Source organism: Eurytemora carolleeae, unplaced genomic scaffold (assembly GCF_000591075.1).
Source record: "Eurytemora carolleeae unplaced genomic scaffold, Eaff_2.0 scaffold266, whole genome shotgun sequence".
In the NCBI taxonomy this organism is placed as follows: Eukaryota; Metazoa; Arthropoda; class Copepoda; order Calanoida; family Temoridae; genus Eurytemora; species Eurytemora carolleeae.
In genome coordinates, this window is record NW_019396291.1 from 325,277 (window position 1) to 345,746 (window position 20,470).

Below are 20,470 nucleotides of genomic sequence, written 5' to 3' on the forward strand. Positions count from 1 at the left end.
TTAATGTTGCAGCTCTGCACCCCTGAAAGTTTAGAGGATTAATGTTGTAGCTCTGCACCCCTGGAAGTTTAGAGGATTAATGTTGTAGCTCTGCACCCCTAGAAGTTTAGAGGATTAATGTTGTAGCTCTGCACCCCTGGAAGTTTAGAGGATTAATGTTGTAGCTCTGCACCCCTAGAAGTTTAGAGGATTAATGTTGCAGCTCTGCACCCCTGAAAGTTTAGAGGATTAATGTTGTAGCTCTGCACCCCTGGAAGTTTAGAGGATTAATGTTGTAGCTCTGAACCCCTGGAAGTATAATGTTAATATAATCGAAAAAAATACTTCAGGTTGGATTAGGCTGGAAAACTAAAGAACTGGAGAGAATCAAGGAATCTGGAATCAAGAAAAATGAGGATATTGGGAGAACTGAATTAGGTAGGAAAACAACTAATTATTAAATGGTGCTACAGTGAACGCCAGATAAATGTGAAACCACGAAAACTAATCTTTTAAGTTTTTTTGGGGGCAATTTTAATGATGATCATCAAGGGAAGGTGACTTATAAACTCATAAATTGTCCTTTAGTGTTTTATTTTTTGCAAAGTAAATATTTAAAATGTGAATATTAAGAAAATATCTTCAAGGTTTTATTATTTAGAAAATCCAAAAATAAACTCGAGTTTAAAAAAATTAAAACGCCTTACCAAATTTAGGAATACAAACACCATTATAGATCAGTTATCAGAAGAGCAAGATTGTTTTATTTTGAAGCTAAGTTTGAATAATATTCTAACAATATGAAACAAACTTGGAAATGGAATACAATAAAAGAGGTTAAAAACTCCAAAAACCCAAAGAGTTTATTCCAGGTGTATTCTTACATCATGTAAATATCGATTTATGTCATTGTCATTGTAATGGTTATTATTAAGTGCGAAAAAGTTGTTGCCGGGATTTTTATTTTGATCGAAAAAAAAACAATAGAAAAATTTAAAATCACAGCAAAAACTCTTTTGCACGCGTGATACCCATTTCAAAAACATACATAGTTTTATGATCAGTTTTACTCAAATTATTTAAAAGCAGGTCGATAAAGTTTCTTAATTATTCCTGGTTTTATAGCGGTTATGTTTTTTTACAGTGATTCTTACTGATTAATTTTGATTCAGCTTTTCTGAAATTTTATTCAAAGTTCGAGATATTTACTAGGTTCAAAATTAAAGTTGAGAAAACAGTCAGTAAAACCTTGGAATAGGAAGACGACATTAAATTAATCTTATGTGTACTTGATGTTGTTATAAAGCAAATGATTTATCAGTTATATTATTAGTAAAATGGGTTTTTGTATTATAACTGGAGTGAATTTTCATCTTCTTATTCCCTGCAGTTGTCTGGGGTCCATCCAGAACAAAAGTCTTTTCTTTTCTAGAAATGGAGACTTCCAACCGTCTTGTTGCTGGCTTGAAAAATGATATTGCCGAGATCCTAGTGGAAGAAAAATTACTCACTGTCACTCAAATAAAGGTAAAAATAGGTGAAGTTCAGCGTTTAAAGGGACTGTAGGCGTAATTTCAAGTGACCCTCAATTTATAGAATTTTCTGAGGTACAACTGTGCCCTTAAAGTATGCTCAAGGATCTTCAAACTTGAATGTGATCTAAAGGTTGCAAGATCTCAAACAAATAAATTATGAGAAATTGGACAATACATTATTTAGAACAAAAAGTTCTAAAATCTATATCTTCGGGGCTACAAAAATTATTGGGTTAAAGTCAAATCCAAGGCCAAGGCGTTGAGACAATTCAAACTCAACCCAGTCTTGAAAATGTATGCAATTTTTTTTATCAGTCTGGATCCATGAAGCTGGGAAACTCAACAGTTGTACAATAAAGTTTCACGACACCTGATTTTAAGCTAGAAAATGAGAATATCTCCATCAATAACAATTTAAGGGTCAATATATAATAATTTCATATTATCTTAGATTGACGAAGAAGTGAGAGGTTTGAAGGAAGAGATTTTAAGAGGTAAAAAAGAACTCTTGGATGAGGAAGAGAGGGGTAAAGAGGCGATATTAACTCTGCAATCTGCCAGGAATTCAAATATTAGATTAGTGTCATAAGAAACAATGTCAGTTTCAGTTTCCAGAAGTCTTTCATTTTAAAAGAAATTCAATCATAGCAGATATGAATAGATATACGTTTAGTTTGATCCTAAATGTTCTAAATACCTCCAAAATATCCTCAAAAATGGCTAAGCAATTGGATGTGAAGCAAGTAGCATAGAATATATAAAGGAGATTGAATCGACCAGGCCCGCCCTACCATATGATTATACATGCTTTGCAGACGGTACTAAATTTGAATAAGAAATATTTACATGGTATAGTAAAAAAACAAATTTTAAAAAAATAAAGACGACCTTTTAAAAACTCTTTTTCAATTGAAGTACCCGTCTGCAAAGCATCTTATACTAAGGAAGAGAGAGATTGTCAAGAAAGGGTAGATATTTTCTATATTCACGAAACCTCTCACTGCCATTTTTTGAGGTTTTTTAGTCAGTGATTTCTGAAATGCTAAGACTAGGGATATTCAATGATTATTGTTTCAGGAATCTTACTTAAAAGAGGTCAACTAAAGAGGTCAAGAGGTCAATTAAATGCCATTATAATTGGTAATGTTACATCGTCTATACGCAACATCCCCCCTACTGAACTTCTGACCTACTAACTTTCCGACCTACTGCAATATTGGACCTACGCCAGCTGCTTATTTTTGCATTATTTGAGGTTTAGGTTAGGTTAAGACAATTTCTGGGCCGAGCGCTGCGGCTAGAACATGCTAGGGGGACGAGCGCTGCGGCTAGGACAGGCTAGGGGGCCGGTCGCTGTGGCCACAAGTCCATGTAGCAGCTGTAAAACCACGTGCTAGAAGGTCTGATGTGTAGTATAGCGGATTTGGCGTAGGTCAGAAGTGGAGTATAGCGGATTTACGTAGGTCGAAAAATACACCATCCATTATTTCTAAGGAAAAAGACGACCTTTAAGTCGTCTCTCAACTTGCATGAAACTGCACTCTTCATTATAATAATTATATCAGGAAAACCAGTATAATTATACACCTGGAAATATAACGTTCATGATTAGTTGCAAGATTTAATAAAGTAGGCGGGTTTATTATATTTATTTTCATATGGCAATTTTCAGTAACAATTGATGAATATTTAATTACTGAAAATTTTAGAAAATTGTAAATATTTTGCACGAACATATATAAACAGATTGTCAGGAAAATTTTTAGAAAATTGTGAATATTTTGCACGAAATTATATGAACAGATTGTCAAGAATTTTAAACCCTAACATTCGGGCTGTTATTTCAGTCAAAATGTTTCAAAATAAGTTTCCCGTTAATTAAATATTTGAACTTTGTGAAGGGATATGTATCTGAGCCAAATCAGGTAAATTTGTAAACTTCTTGTCTTTAACCCTACCCTATCCCTGCTAAGAGGGAGGGGGGGGGGAGGAAAAGTTTCACTAAATAAAATCGATGCATTTAGTGATGACTAGATCTTTAAATCTTTAAATCTAACATATGGATTACTGTTTACTACTACCCTAGCTCTAATTTTACTTTTTCATTAAACATGTCGGTTATATTTCTATTTCAATTGCTGGTTTTAAACTCTCCACTAAACCCCATTATTTTACGGTCAGAGTGCCGCGTATTGGTGTAATTTAAAAAGCAAGATAACGCACGGAAATAACCCCAATTTTGATTTTGGGGCTATTTACATCTATAGGAGTGCCGCAGGTCATTGCAGTAACCGCCAAAAGCTTAGTTTAGACTTTGAAGAGTATCTGGTAGAGATAGGGCTGGGCGCCGTTCTCAGGGAACGATCGTTCTTTCACGGAACGAACGGAATTATCAATAACGATGCCAATGTTTCGAAAAAAAAACGAAAACTGAACAAAAATTGGAACGATCTATTAAAAACTAACGTGGAACGAGCGGTAATTGGTTGAAAAGAACGGTCTAGAATCATTCTATCAGGAATCAATTAGAAAACGAGGAACGTATACGATTTAAAAAAAACAGGAAAACGCCCAGCCCTGGGTAGAGCCAGGCCGATCTTTTTTTTAACTTGTGTGCGCCATAAACCTGTGATTGTAAAGGAGTATGAATCATCAATCTTTAAGTTAAAAATAGGGGGGGGGCAATAATATATGCAACCCCCATCCTACTTTTTTATTTAAATAAGACCAATTGACCTTGTTGAATTTTAATATTTTAAAGCTGTTTGAAGATTTTACGACAAACAAGAAATTCCGCACGTGGATGGACACACTTCTTTTAAGTGAAATATTAAATTTTTGTTTTTCTATATACAGTAATCCAAATATTGCAAACCCAACAAAAAATATTAGCGAGTCAATAAGGTAAAATGAAAAGACAATACGCTGCGACATTTTAAAGTCGATCCAGTCTTGAAAATTATTTTGCAAACACTTTTTATTAGAAAATGTTGGAAAAATTTCAAATCATTAATTTTTTTAAAATGCTGTCAACCTTCACAAGAAGGGATAAAGGTTATGAAGGGGATAACAACAGTTCCCTTAAATCCTGATCTAATCAATAATGTGAAGGGATAATTTTATATTCTGACTTAAATCCTGATCTAATCAATAATGTGAAGGGATATTTTCATATTCTGACTTAAAAAGTGTTTAATTTTTATAAGTTCTCCATTGTTTCAGTAACAATTGAAAAAAAATCAGTTTTCAAATCATATAACACGGATATCTAGTTGATACTCGATCTTGAAAACACTCTGTTGTAAACTTCCAACAATAAATCAACAAGTTACTTTTTAAAAGATTTCAAGGGCTCAAGATTTTAATTAATTTGAGTTAGACTAAAAAAAAAACACGATAATTTCTTAGTAGTGTTGCTTGGTTTTTGCCTTTTTTTAACCTTTGTAAACCCGATTTTCTGTAGTCAAGGATATAAAAATGTTAACACTGGAAACTTTTGTTTTTGTCTTTTTTTTTGCTAAATTTCACATAAAAATGAATATTTTCACGGTGTGTTATTGGTCGGTAAATTTCATTTTAAGTGAGGCCCTACATGCAAAGATGGAAATACCCGATTTACAACGGTACCTTTAAAATCTTTGTCTGATCAAGTAGTATGATCTATTGCAGATAAACATTTGGAAATTATCAGAAATAAACACTTTTAAACTTAGAAAAACTACAATATCTTCTACATTTTTTATCAGATAAAGGTTGCTAGGGTACCGTTGTGAATCGAGCATTCCCATCATTGCATATGCGCATGGAGGGTCACTTGAAATTACACTTACAGTTCCTTTAAAATAAAAAGATTATTCAAAATGTGTTAAATTCTTTAGATATTTGAAGCAGGAGATAGATGAGGTCAAATATCAAATCAGAATTCGAGAAAATAGAAAAGAAAAACTTAAAGGAAAATATGATGCAGTGCTGAAAAGTCTAGGACATGGTGCAGGTAAAAAAATATTACTAATTTATTAATCTTAATTTTAAAGATTTGATTTTTTCAGAAGAAGAAGGAAATATTGCCGGGCATGCTCATTTTCTTGTTAAACTTGCTCAAGAAAAAGCAGAATTAAAGGTAATTTGTCTTGTCTTGTCTTGTCTTGTCGTGTCTTGTCGTGTTTTGTCTTGTCTTGTCTTGTCGTGTCTTGATTGTCTTGTCTTGTCGTGTCTTGTCTTGTCTTGTCTTGTCTTGTCTTGTCTTGTCTTGTCTTGTCTTGTCTTGTCTTGTCTTGTCTTGTCTTGTCTTGTCTTGATTTATAATTTGATAATATAGAGCAGTAAAAATATTTGTTGTCTTCTCATGGATATTAGAGTTTAAAGGGAGTGTCTGGCTAGACATGGTAGTTGAGCTGAGAATGCAAATTTATAGAGAATTTTTTACGTTTCATTTAGTATTTAGACGAGTAATCAGTTGCTTTCCGACTAAACTTGAAGTAAAGAAATGGGTCAGAAAAATATATTTTCTGTCTAGTAAAATTGATGCAACAACAGACTGAATCTATATGTGCAAGGTATAAACCCTGAAGAGAACCCATATGCGTAGATATTAGAATTATAAAATTCGAGTTTGAGAAGAAAAATCAGTTTCTTGCCTGCTTTATACTTTAACTAAAGATTCGGGTTGTATAACTGTACAACATGTTTTGTTTTGTTTTTCTACGATACCAACATAAATTTGAGCCTGACTTGGAAAAGGCACAAAGCTCCCAAATTTTGAAACAATTTATATACCGGAAGTTAATAATTATATTTAATTATATTCTGCAAAGCATCCATCTATCAACCAACGGATGATCTTGACGTGATTATTAATCTTTTAAAGGAAAGAAAAGAAAACTTTTAGGCAGGGAAAATAAAACTCACAGTGCTTTCGCTTTCAGACAAGGTGCCTTCAGTTTACATTTATATTCTAAATCAAAAACCAAAATGTGGTTCCAGAGATGAAAATTTTAGAATGGGCTATACCCTTAATATTGATTGGTTAATTAAATTGGAGATATATATAACAAGAGGAGAACATACCGGAGATTAAGTAAAAGAGTGGATCAAGCATTTATCCCGATATCCACCATTCAATAGTTCCCAGCTCAGGACATTAATCATTTCTATTACATCACTCTATTTGTTATCAATTTGCTTACAGTTACAAAAACTTTAGAAAGGGACTATACGCGTGATTTCAAGTGACCCTCGCTACTTGAAGGCAATGTCTGATTCACATCGGTTCTCTAAATCATGAAAACATAAGATCTTTCTGTAAACTTTGATAACTGATTATTTTCTATTATGGTTTCTATATAAAATTTACTTAAAGAATTAAACACTTTGAATTCTAGAAAAACAGATTTTAGGGTACTCTTGTGAATCTACCATTGCATTCATTTTTTATCCATGTTTTTATGTAATAAACTATTTTATTTTAAGGCGGAAAAAAAGTACTGAAAAAGAAATAAGTTGAAACAGATATTAAAAAAAAGAATAGAAAACCTAATTTTGGTTCTAAATTGAAGACAATCTGTCTTGATGAATACTTGCCAACAAACTTCTTACACACTACTCATCATAAATCAGAGATAAACAAGAAATAGAAGAAACTCACATTTTTCTCCAAGTGTCGCTCTTAATAGAGAATTCTTGTCTTGTCTTGTCTTGTCTTGTCTTGTCTTGTCTTGTCTTGTCTTGTCTTGTCTTGTCTTGTCTTGTCATGTCTTGTTTATAAATAACGAATATCTAGGATAAGTCCTTGGTTCTACAAAGAAAGATAATGAAAGAAGAAAAAGAATACGAAGAACTAGAGACAGCCTTGAGCCTCATGAAATCTTCTAACGGAGAATACAGGCTTGATAATACAAGGTGATAAAATTCATTGAAAATTCAAAAAAGTTTTTGCCACAAACTTTAATTTTGTAATCCTCCAGGCTGTCCTTCTATGTCGTCTTGGTTCACCGTGTCATTATTACGTAAACACAATTTTTGTACAGCGATAACCAGAAAACACTGGAATAAGAAAACATTATAGCAATACTTTAGAGCATTTGATGTTGTTACAAAGCAAATAGTTTTACTATGACACTTATAAAATCAGTAATTTAGCGAAATGGTTCTGTTTACAATGCATATTTGCTGTGTCTCATGCTCATCAGACTAAAAGTCGTCTTCCTATTCCAGAGTTTTCTAGTTATCACTATGGTTTTCTCCAGTTTGAACAGTAAATAATTAAAACTACTAGTCTTGAACATTTCAAAATGAGCTTTACCATATTTGCACCTTCGTAATGAGTTATTAAGAAATTCATCCAGGTTCTAATGTATTGAATTGAATAAAAAACGAAATCTTTCAAATCTTTCAGACCACATTTTTGAAGTTCAGTCTTTATTTTGATACACTCTTTGTCATTAATCAGTTATCAGAAATCGAAGAAGATTTTCAAGTCGTCCCTAAAATCTCATGTTTATTGGTACACGCTGTATGTCATTGCAACCTGATATCGTAAACCTTTGATATTTCAAAATTTTAGAATTTTGTTATATTAAATAGTCTAAGTTTGAAATATCAAAGGTTGCAAAGATACAGGGATTGACAATTTGAGTTTGCGTAAAAGATTCATAGATTAACTAATTAACATTATAACATTATTCATCGTTGTTTGTCCTCATCAATTGTTGGTCGAATGTTGTTAATTACCTATTTATTTTAACGCAATTAGGGTTTCCATTTGCAAAACCTTGCTACGCAAAACATAAGCAAAGCGTAGCAAAAATATCGCAATTTCGTAGATTCCTCATTTAACAATTCCCAATCCCCAATTCCCTTTTACTTTTAAAGATGGCATCTTCCATTTGAAGAAAAAGTTCCAAAAACTACCAATCAAAAATATTCTATTGTTCTTTTCTAGAAAGTTTCTTAAAATAAATTTTTCCAACAAATAAATTGTTGATAAAATTTACATATTAATATCCTCTATTGTTTAGTCCAACTTTATTAATTTTAAACAACATACTATCTACGTCTTAAGCTCTTTTTAATCAAGCGAAGTTTTCGTGATAACAATCGCGCGTTTTCATTATAAAAGACGATAAAGAATTTTACAAGTACTTTTTCAGTTACCGAATTTTATGAATTTGAGCGGTGTTGCTGAAGTACCTACTGCCAGTTTAAATTTAAACTGCCAATGCAAGATTGTTAAAGATTAAAGAAGGATTTGAATCAGTGATTTATATTTGAACCGGCGGTAAGCAGATCAAATTCATTCAATTCGGTCTTGGGAAATTTTAAATTTTACTCAACCACGTGTTCCCTTGACATATTTTGTCTACAAAACATTCCTTGCTCTGGATGTTTGTTCTTGGGAATCCTTGTTAAAGTAAAATTCCCTTAACTTTCTTGTATATTTATAAATAATTATCATAATTATGTGCTCAGAAGCAAAGGGTTGGATGATGAGAGGGTAGTTGGTCTCCAAGCTGATCTAGACAAACGAAAACATTTTCTAAAACATCTCAAAGATAAGTTCAAGTAAGTGTATACTGTAGGTATATAGAAGTCTTTTATTGATTTAAAAATTTAATAATGTTTTATTAAAAAGTCAAATCTTAAATTAAATTTAGAATCTTTATGAAAATGGTTTGTACTACAGGGTGTCCCACGAAACATGACAGTTGGTGAATTGTTTTGAATGTATTCTTCCATATACTGTATTAGATAATAAAGACTTTAATATATTTTACTTTGAAATCAATTTTACTTTAAGATGACTCCCATATTCTCTTTGGTATCAAACAACTTAACAAATTATGGAAGAAGACATTTTAAACCATCCACCAACTGTCATGTTTCGTGGGACACCCTGTATGTAAATTGGTGTAAGTCATTTTAACTAGACAGAAGGAGAAGGTCTAATTTGAGCGACTTTGTGACCTCGTAGCTCCTCTGCAACACATATTTGTCCTCGTAATATCTCTAATTATCTTCAATAAAAAGAGTTCTGATGTAAATCATTTGGGATTCCATCTTACAAGCATGCAGTTTACTTTGATGAAGAAATATTTGGATGCAAATCTTATCATAATATCAATAATTGCATCAACACTAGGGTTTCCAGCGAAAAGGAAAAATCGTTTCGCGAAAATTTAGCATTTTTTGCAAAACAAAATATTCGCGACCATTTCCCTTCCTTTTCGCATTTCGTTCTCTCGCGAAAAAATGCGCGCAAAATTTCGCTTCAATCTGTTTCGCAAAAAAATATGAGAATTTCGCGAAAAACTAGTGCGAAAATTTCAAAAAAAATGGGAAAATTTGGCCAAAAAATAATGCAAAAATTTCATGACAAAATGCGAAAATCTGGCGAGAAATACAGAATTTTTAAAAAAAAATGCAAAAATAAAACATTTATTAAAGTAAAGGAAGAGAAATTATTTATATGACATAATAAAACTTCAAATATTGAGCCATCAGAGCAGAGAATTCCACAAGTTTTTTTAAGTAATTAATTGTTGCAGCTATAAAACTCATGGTTTTGACAAATTTTTCGCATTTCTCGAAAATATATTTTGTTTTTAATCTTTGTGAAGAAACAATCTCAAGAACTGACGAGGGTCAACCCAGACCGAAATATATTTTCAATAAATGTGGAACTAACATCTACTTTTTTACTCTACAGAGGTTTGGTCCATCACCATCACTGAATTTTATATTTTATTACAGCTTAGATTTTTACCATACATAGATGGATTAGAACATTAAGAGTTGGTCGCTGGAACTCAGTTCATTTGTTCTGATGACCGATAATTTCTTTCAAATAGCCATCAAATTTTTCAAATATTTTATCACCCCGCATCATCATAATGAACAGTTCCCCGAACGGAAAATATGTTTGATGATCCCAAAATTTGAGAAAGAACCCAATAATGTTAAAGGACGATATCGAACATTGAAGCCATCCTTGAACAATATAAGATGTTTTTTGCACAGACTCCATAAAAATCTGTGATGTCTAACATAATTCATATTTTTATTATCTTCAAGTTTTCTTAAAGCCTAAATATCTTGAATTAAAAATAAAATGCAATATAACGTTCTTTAAATAAAAAAGGGTTTTCATTTGATTTTCATTTTATTTTGGTGTTAAATGATTATTTGATTGATTGATTAAGAAAAGGGCTTGAAGAAAATGAGATCCTGGAGACACAAATAGACGAGAATACAAGAGAATTAAATGCTCTAAAGCTGGACTTAACTGAAGGTAAATATTGTTTGATTTTCCCTAATGATTACATGATTAACAAACATGTAAATGTTAAATTAGTAGTTTACTAAACAGTTACTTTATGTTTGAAACTAAATCAATGCTTAAAAAGTGAAAACAATTAAGCAGAAGCACATCTTCAGAAATGTGTTTAATTAATAAATTGTTCGACATATTCCTAACATCAGATTGTTTTGTAAGTGTTGATAATTAGATATTAGTTCTTTAAAGGAAGTGTAGGCGTAATTTCCTCTCGTAGAATGACGTGTCCAATTCACAACGGTACAATAAGTCTGATCAAGGATGTCTGAGTTGTCCTTATTTTTCTAACTGAAAATTTTGTGCTTGCTTATTTTATCTGCAGAAGTGCTTGTTGATAACTTTATACGCAATTCACCTATACATTTTATAAAAGTTTAAAATTAGTCGGCACTCAGTTTTTAGTTTTCAGTTTTCAGTTTTCAGTTTTCAGTTTTCAGTAAGAAAATAAGAATTTTCTGATGGGATGATATCAGACAAAGCAATTAAAGGGACTTTAAGCATAACTTTAAGTGACTTTCCATTTATAGTCAGGCATGTCTGATTCATAACGGTACCCTTTAAACCTTTGTCTGGACAACGATGAGGTAGATACCCTCGTTTTTATAGCTAAAGATTGAGTGCCTCGGGAGACTAAAGGTTACAGAGCCCGAAATTTAAAAGAGTATCGTTGGACAAAACTCCCGAGTTTTGTCTTTGGGGTTTTAACATTTGCGTAGATTTTGATTTAAGAGATTCGAAAAAAATTGAGAATATAAACAAACTGAGTAAAATACCATTTCATAACAAAAATATTCATATTGCCAAACCCCATTCGCGAAACCCGGGTTTTAAAACTGGTTTTTAGAACAATACCGTCTTAAGTTTTGGGCTCAGTGTACACTGTATACACTTCGTGATATTGTACACTTATGTGGTTTCAATTGGCACTTTTCCCACTATATAAAAAAGAATATCTATGAAATCCTCAAGATCAAACAGACGTTTAAAGGGTATTGTTGTAAATCGGACAAGCCACTCTATAAATGGAAGGTCACTTGAAATTACGCTTACAGTCTCTTTAAGAGATTCCATTGTGGAATTGACATGCCACTCTTTAATTACGTCTAATGCAGTCCCTTAGATATTGGTGTTGTCCAGGTGAAGAATGTTTACAGAGTCTGCAGAGGATATTGGAGGATGTTGACCGGAAGCTAGAGAGAGCAGGAGCAAGTGCTAATAGATTTAAGGTCAGACGATTGATTGATTGATAGACGTTTATTTCTCTATACCTAAAATTACTGGTATCTAAAATCTATTAAGGGTAGATGGTTGATTATACCGTATCGACCATTGTTCTAAATTGTTTCTAGTTTCCCTCCGATGGAGTAATTATAGTGTCCTCACTTATTACTAGCATCCTTCTGGTGGAGTAATCAGTGTCCTGAATTGTTTCTACCATCCCTCCGGACCGTGGAGTAATTAGTGTCCTGTGTTGTTTCTAGCATTACTCCAGTAGATTACTTAGTGTCCTGAGTTGTCAATAGCATCCCTCCGGTGAAGTAATTAGTGTTCTGAGTTATTTGTATCATCCCTCCGGTGGACTATTTATTGTCCTGATTTGTTTCTATCATCCCTCCGGTGAAGTAATTAGTGTTCTGAGTTATTGCTAGCATCCCTCTAGTAAAGTAATTAGTGTCCCGAGTTATTTCTAGCATCCCTCCAGTAGGGTAATTAGTGTCCTGAGTTGTTTTTAGTTTTACTCCATTAGATTACTTAGCGTCCTGTGTCCTAGTTGTTTATAGCATTCCTCCGGTGAAGTAATTAGTGTTCTGAGTTATTTCTATCATCCCTCCGGTGGACTAATTATTGTCCAGAATTGTTTCTAGCATCCCTCCGGTGGAGTAATTAGTGTCCCGAGTTGTTTCTAGCATCTCTCCGGTGGAGTAATGGCGCACAAATTTTCAAGTGTCCCAGCTTCTGATTGGCTGTTCGGGATTCTGTGTATGCCACCATATTGGTTGAATTTTATCCTACTAAACAAATAAAAGAACATATCAAAATACAAAACATATAAAAAACCATATTTAAAACAAAACACATAAAATGAAACTGTATGCTTATTTTTGTTAAAGCAGTGCTTGATGCTTGAAGTGTTGCTAAATTTGTAGAGGTATAATGTAAATTTTACAGAACTCTCCTAAAGCTTGGGACCAAATATCATCCAAAAGGCGTTTTTGCAGAAGCAGACTTAATTTCGGGGACAGTCTCTTTAAGATTTAAGCAGTAACAATAGTATCATTATTATTCTTTATGATAAAAGCTTCGTTTTTGAATACAAATTATAAGAAGTTTTATTAAATATTCGGAAAAATATTAAATGATATTTATTGAGAAAAATAATAAAACACTCTAAAACTTTTCTAGTTAATTTTGATTTACATATTTATTTCTTAAAACAGTTTAAATTATATTTACAACATTTTTATATATTATTTTAAATACATATCATTTAATAAAAGTTTCACAACATTACGCTTTGAATAAATGTATTTTAAAAATTGAGATTGTCCTATTCACAGCGGTACTATTCAAAGTTTTGTCTGGTCAAGTATGAACTACATGTCAATGTTTATAGTTTTGTCTGGTCAAGTATGAACTACATGACAATGTTTATAGTTTTGTCTGATCAAGTATGAACTACATGACAATGTTTATAGTTTTGTCTGATCAAGTATGAACTATATGTCAATGTTTATAGTTTTGTCTGGTCAAGTATGAACAACATTTCAATGTTTATAGTTTTGTCTGGTCAAGTATGAACAACATGTCAATGTTTATAGTTTTGTCTGGTCAAGCATGAACTACATGTCAATGTTTATAGTTTTTTCTGATCTAGTATGAACAACATGTCAATGTTTATAGTTTTGAAAATTAATTATTTTCAACTGTCGTGGTTTCTCTGCAAAAGATCAAATTAAGGTTTCAAGGGTACCTTGTGAATCTGACATAGCCTACTTAAAATTACGCTGACAGTTCTTTTAAACATGATAAAACAAACAAAGAATTATTCTAACTATTTAAATATTCAGGCTGATGCAAAGAAAGAGCTTGGAACCAAGATGGGACAATATGAGAAAGGTTTTTTTTTAATTTTGTTCTATTTGTATTTTCAGTAAAAAAGTAGCTTTGTGTTAAATATTTCTGAAAATTGTACAATTGGATTTTATTTTTAAGTTGTCTTTTTTTATTTGAAATGTTCACTTTTCCGTTAAAAATTTCAATTTATGATACATGGTGTCCCACAAAACATGACAGTTGGTGAATAGATTTGAACGCATTCTTGCATAGACTGTATTAGATATTAAACACTTTTTGCAGTTTATTTCACACAAAAAAAAATCTTACTTGATTAATATTTCAATTTTTCTATTATGACTTTCGATGGAAGAAACTATTCACCAACATGTATTATACGCTGAAACTATTCACCAACATGTATTACACGCTGAGTTAACAGTTCGGTCAAAACCTTTGACTTTCGTTCCCAATTTGACATTTATGATAGATTGACAACGGTGCAGTGCATAATATTTCAATCAATTGTAAAACGACGATATCTTAACCCAGTATTGAACAGAAAAAGATCTTAAGAGTACCACTGTGAATTGGGTATTGCCATCTTTTCAGAAATTACTCTGTACTAAGGTTATATTGCAAGGAAAGTTATTTCAGAGTTGTACGCATGTCGAAGCCTGACATGGGATCCATCTTTCAAATGAAAAATCGATGAAATATTCTGGTCATAGGAAACTATTATGTAAATTATCAAAATTTCAAAATTTAATGCTTTTAACCTCCTCGGATACTAAACGAACACTAATGCATCTATTCTTGTTTACAAATTCCCCCCAGAGAGAACTGGTTTCAATTATGCACGCAGAGTATACACAACTGCAATTAACTTTCCTTGCATTATAACTTTGCTCTGTAGCTCCGTACAGTCCTTTTGATCATAAGTTTTTTGCTTTTATCTTTACGACTTTTTTCTTGGCGGATTCGTTTCAAATGAAAAGGTTAAAGGTGTATAAATTCCAAGTGAAAGCGTAAACCTGTTTTTCAACAATTATTTTATAACCCGAAAGTAAAACGGAACAAAAGGAATTGAGTTTTTGCCACAAACTCTGTTTTTATTCTCAAGCTATGTTGGAAAAAATAAAGTAACTTATAACATAAGGTTGCAAAGAAATAGGGATTTGGTTTGAGTGTGTGGCAAAAACTCAATTCTTTTGTCTTTATACTAATTTGTTGTTTAGAATCATATTTCTCATTTCAAGTATATCTCAATTATCTTGTTTGTGAGAACACCTTGTACTTGTCTCATTTATCTTGTTTATCAGAACACCCTGTATTTGTCTCATTTATCTTGTTTATCAGAACACCCTGTACTTGTCTCAATTATCTTGTTTATCAGAACACTCTGTACTTGTCTCAATTATCTTGTTTATCAGAACACTCTGTACTTGTCTCAATTATCTTGTTTATCAGAACACTCTGTACTTGTTTTCATAACGATAACTCAAATTTTTGTGGAGCACTCTAAATGTCAAAAATCTGCAAATGTCTCAAAACGAACCGCGAAATGATGACCATCACTTATTGTATGGCGGGATTCAAATATTCTATTTTGTTAAGGAGAATATCCGATATGATGAATTATGTCACTCCAGTGTTCAGGTATCATATCTTTATACAGATCTAAATAAAATATTCAACTTTTTTAAATTGGAAATACTAGGTCACTTTGAAATTTATGCATCATTACTGATACGACTTTGTGACCTCGTAGCTCCCCCATTTCGATTTTATGCACAAGCATGAAAAAAGCAAACATGCAACAATAGAGGTTCTGATTAAAAACAAACAAGATTTCAATCTTATATGTAATTTACTGTAATTTCACGTGATGCATAAATGATGCATATTACAGAAATATATTTTACATATTATCATTATATATTGTATTAAAAAGTAATGTATAGGAGGAACTCCGAAAAATCAGAATAGAACTTCCTCTTGGATCACGTGACACAGGACGCCACAGGTAAAGTTGCAGAATAGCCCAATGGATATATATATATGCAAACGTTTTTCTTCCTTTCCACAAATGATGTCACAAAATGGATTTGCGGCTACGTTTCCGCACCCGTTTTGTCTTCATGCGAAATTTCTTACCTTTTAAATGCATAATATAGACAAATACAATATCAATTGTAAATGCATTAGTTTAACTTGATATTGAAAAGAAGTAAAATAGTTTTTAAATAGAAGGTCAGTTTAAAAAATTGTTTAAAAGTCATTTTAAATGGCCATTGTAGTCATTAAGTGTGTGTTATGTAGATTAGCAACATTAAATGCAAGAATGCATATTGTGTATAAATATAATTCTCAAGTTTATTTTGACACCTTGTTTCCAACTTTGCTGATATTGAATAATTAATTTAGAACTGGGTCTGTTGGAAGACGGTCCTCTATCAGAGTTTCAAGGTTTAGGTTAGTTTTTTCAGCATTCATTTTTTCTACAGTTAGACCCAGAACTTCAGATGCATCAAAAGAATTTATAAAATGTTGTATTCTTAACTTACTGATAATGGAATGATGCAAATATTTAGTTTTTTAAATGATTAATTATATTGAGCTCTTCAAAACTGTTCCTGCGTATTCATCGCTATGTATCTATTTACAAAACTACTGAGATTTAGGTATAATGATAAAAAAACAATTGAAAAATGTGAAGACGACGTTAATAAATTCTTTAAAATCTCCAAAGTGCTGGTTTAAACTGTAATGTTTGTAATCTTCTTATCTTGGGTTAAGGTCAGTTTAATCGCATTAAATCTATTATTCACATAATATTAGGTGAGTCTTTAATTTATTAAAGTGTGAAATTTGGGTTTACATTTTTTTCCAGAACAATTTGGACCTAACGGAACCTTTCCTGCAACTGCTAAGAACTATAAGCTATTAAAACCTGTTTTTTAATCTACCTAAATAATTGCTTCACAGAGCTGCTGAAAAATAATTATTCAGGATCAATTTCACATGGAATAGTCGTCCGGTAAACTTTTGAACTTTTAAATTGTACACCAAGCTCTATGTATTATCTAAAAATTTATTTAAAAAATTGAATCACATTTTAAACGTCACTCTCTTTAAAATGGCGGAAACTTTTCAATTTAAATCAAATTTATGAAATATTGGTCATTTATTTTCGGTTTTGTACCAACCATATTATTTTAACAAATCTTCAAATCGATCAAGCTATTTATTGAAATTAGATTAAGTATCTCAAATTTAGATTGAGATCATCCAGCCAGCAGCCACGAACACAAGAAACCGGTTATTACCGAATAGACGAAAATTTCCGGCTACAACCAGTTATAAACAACACGGCTTACATGGTTATGTAGAATGCAAAAGATCTTAAAACCGGTTATTACCGAATAGACGAAAATTTCCGGCTACAACTGCAGTTATAAACAACACGACTTACATGTTTATGTAGAATGATAAAAGATTTTAAAAACCAATTATACCAGATGGTCGAAATCTTCCAGTTACTGCAGCCAGTTTTAAACAACACACCCCAGTCTAAAAGTTGCTTGATCCGTGCCGGTACAATACATTCTGTATATACAGTCCGTTGTACTGTCCAGTCAGGCTACCCAGTGCAGAGTCGACCTGGCACGTTTTTTGCAACAAATGTAGCCGGACAAAATCACAGTGGACACCGCCTTCAAGACATTACATTACATATTCATGTAAATTTCAAAAACCTATAGTCATAATCAAGACCGTAAAAAAGTAAAAAAAAACCTAAGAACTGGTTATTTCTGGAAAGAGGTGAATTTTCGGTTACAGCCAGTTATAAATTCGTAATATTTAAAGATCTAAAGATCAGTTTTTTTCCAGAAAATCTCGAATAGTTATGTAATACTAATGTGAATGTAATATGTAAAATCTTAAAAGACATAAAATCAAATATATAATCAAAAACAAATTTAAATAATAATAATAATAATAATAATAATAATAATAATAATAATAATAATAATAATAATAATAATAATAATAATGATAATGATTATAAGCTGGATTTATTTTCCATGATAAATTTCTATAAACTGTAATTAGAAATAAAGATTGAAAGAAAAATATTATAATTGTTTGTTGTAAAATTAACTATTTCATAAAATGAATGGTGTTTAGCTAAAGCTTGGAAAGGATCGAGAATATAAATACTTGTGCGTATACTCGACAATAATATGAGAATATAAATACTTGTGCGTATACTGGACAATAATATGAGAATATAAATATAAATAATATGAGGTCACAAAATTGTACCAGTAATCTCGTCTACAATTTGACCTGTTATACGCACGCACCTCTTTTAAGAAAAAAAAGTTTGGGTTCATTTTCCCTTTTTCAATGTTAGCAATATATAGAGTTTTCCTTAACCCTATCCTGGCTGGGTTATTTTTGTCTAATACAGGCTTGGGGGGAGGGGGTGTGTTTTCCACCCCCCTTTGATTTTTCTCTGAGAGTTGAGATAGGGAAGTGTGATGTCCAATTAGTCCAATTTTGCAAGCTTAGTCTAACCTCTAACTTTAATGGTTAGGGTGCATACGGAAGATTTGAAAAAATTTCATAAATTACGTTGGAAAAATGTTCAAAATTAATTATTTAAATTTTGATAAATATTAACATGTGAAACATTCTATTACATACATTTTTAAAGGGCTTTTCAAATATATAAATTTTAACCCTGTAGCTTAATTAGCTTAACTAATTAAACACTGATCTGCTGTTTGACAGTCCTCCACTCTACCTTTTGCATAAAAAACTCTGCAAAATTTGTTCACAACCATGATGTTCTAATGTAAGCCGTTTTAAAGTTATTTAGAAAAACCACAGTCCCCCCCCTAGCGCCTAGCCGTGAAAGGGTTAATATGGTTTATGATTTGAAAGTCATTTGAAACATTTGATACAATATTGTTTGAATTTTTAAGTAATTTTTTTACATATTTGATGATTTTGATGATTTGATGGAATCAAAAATCAAAATGCTTTCCAATTCGATGATTTTGATGGAATCAAAATGCTTTCCGATGTGAAAGAAAAATATAAAACTTAAAATAGAATATTAAAATTAAAATGTTTATTTTTAATCTTTTTCTCTTAAAATAAAATGTTTAGCATTACTCAAAACTCATGTAAACTGTCAGTAAATAGTTTACACATTTTTTTTCGATGTCAGTAAAAACTGTAAAAAAGATGTTTTCTTGAGCAATATGTTTCTGATTCAACTTAACTGAAAAATCAACACAAAGTTTTTGATTTTACAAAAACTCATCACAGGTAGTTCACAGGTAGTTCACAGGTAAAGACTTTGTGTAGAGAATCGTTAATCTTAAACGCTTGGCCAGGTGAATCCATTGTGATCCATTCTTAATCTCTCAATTATGGAATATCAGAGAGGGATCAAATTATATAAGATGGAGATTAGTGATTGATTCCAAGATTAAAAAGAAAAACTGGGACATCTAACAAAACAAAATCTTGCTTAACAAAACAAAATCTTGCTTAACAAAACAAAATCTTGCTTAACAAAACAAAATCTTGCTTAACTAAACAAAGTCTTGCTTAACAAAACAAAATCTTGCTTAACAAAACAAAAAACGTAAAAACCGCGAAATTTTCTTTAGAGTATTTTCTCATAATGTGTGAAATTCGACTAAGATTCTTTATTAAATGGAGATTAAGTAATCATGAAAAACTGAAACAATGACTAGAATGACTGAGCCAACCCTGGAATTTTTAAAAGTTGAGTTATCTATAGCTTTTTATAAAATTATCTTACACTTAGCACTTTTAAATTAGGATTATATTAAATAAAGTAAATAAATACCATTTCTTCTTTTTTCTAGGGCGTAGGTGTGGGGCTGGGCAATGTTCCGTTAACCAAACGAAAGCTTTAGTAAATTAACGGAAGAATCCATTAATTAACGGAAGAATACATTAATTAACGGAAGAATCCATTAATTAACGGAAGAATCCATTAATTAACGGAAGAATCCATTAATTAACGGGAAAAAAACTTAATCTTTGAATTGTTCTCAATCAAACAAAATGTTCACACTTACACAAAAACATTAACAGATGTGTTTCAAAATAACGGCGAATTCCGTTCTTTTTTCTGCTTAAAGCAAATAATACGAAATATAAAAAAAACTTTATATCTAACATGTATATGTTTAGAACTTAGTACAACTTTCAGTTTGATTCTTTTTATTGTTTTCACTGCTGCGTAGCTTTGACTTTAAATTGACCTTGAGAATCAGAGTTTCCACCGTTTGTTTCAAAAATTTTATACATATTCAATATTTTTAATATTTCTATCCTATTTAAAACTTATATTTTATATGGGAGCATCATTAGATTGTCAAAAAATATTAAGCCCCAGGACAAATTCCAATATACGCACTTCCCCCCCCCCCCTGCAGTTAGTCTGCAGTTACTAACTGCATGAATGGCCTCAGCCCAGACAAACTACGCAGTATTACTTTTGCAAAAGAGAAACATGGGC

The 20,470-nt window shown here is 31.6% G+C and overlaps 1 protein-coding gene and 1 long non-coding RNA gene across 2 annotated transcripts in view; both read left to right on the top strand.

Moving 5' to 3' along the window:
* The window catches only part of LOC111700301 (coiled-coil domain-containing protein 39), a 16,071-nt gene extending 1,677 nt beyond the window's left edge, over window positions 1-14,394 (top strand). The window contains exons 3-14 of the mRNA XM_023471173.1: window positions 330-417; window positions 1,412-1,506; window positions 1,966-2,075; window positions 3,416-3,439; window positions 5,393-5,508; window positions 5,564-5,634; window positions 7,294-7,412; window positions 8,982-9,074; window positions 10,712-10,800; window positions 11,983-12,071; window positions 13,914-13,962; window positions 14,390-14,394. Coding sequence (XP_023326941.1) covers window positions 330-417; window positions 1,412-1,506; window positions 1,966-2,075; window positions 3,416-3,439; window positions 5,393-5,508; window positions 5,564-5,634; window positions 7,294-7,412; window positions 8,982-9,074; window positions 10,712-10,800; window positions 11,983-12,071; window positions 13,914-13,962; window positions 14,390-14,394 — 948 coding nt within the window. The remainder of the gene's footprint in view (window positions 1-329; window positions 418-1,411; window positions 1,507-1,965; window positions 2,076-3,415; window positions 3,440-5,392; window positions 5,509-5,563; window positions 5,635-7,293; window positions 7,413-8,981; window positions 9,075-10,711; window positions 10,801-11,982; window positions 12,072-13,913; window positions 13,963-14,389) is intronic.
* A 1,113-nt stretch (window positions 14,395-15,507) lies between these two features.
* LOC111700278 (uncharacterized) lies at window positions 15,508-17,872 on the top strand. Its single transcript, XR_002764957.1, has 4 exons — window positions 15,508-15,558; window positions 15,864-15,925; window positions 16,327-16,374; window positions 17,180-17,872. It is a non-coding gene; the product is annotated as an uncharacterized LOC111700278 (long non-coding RNA).
* Window positions 17,873-20,470: the final 2,598 nt, after the last annotated feature.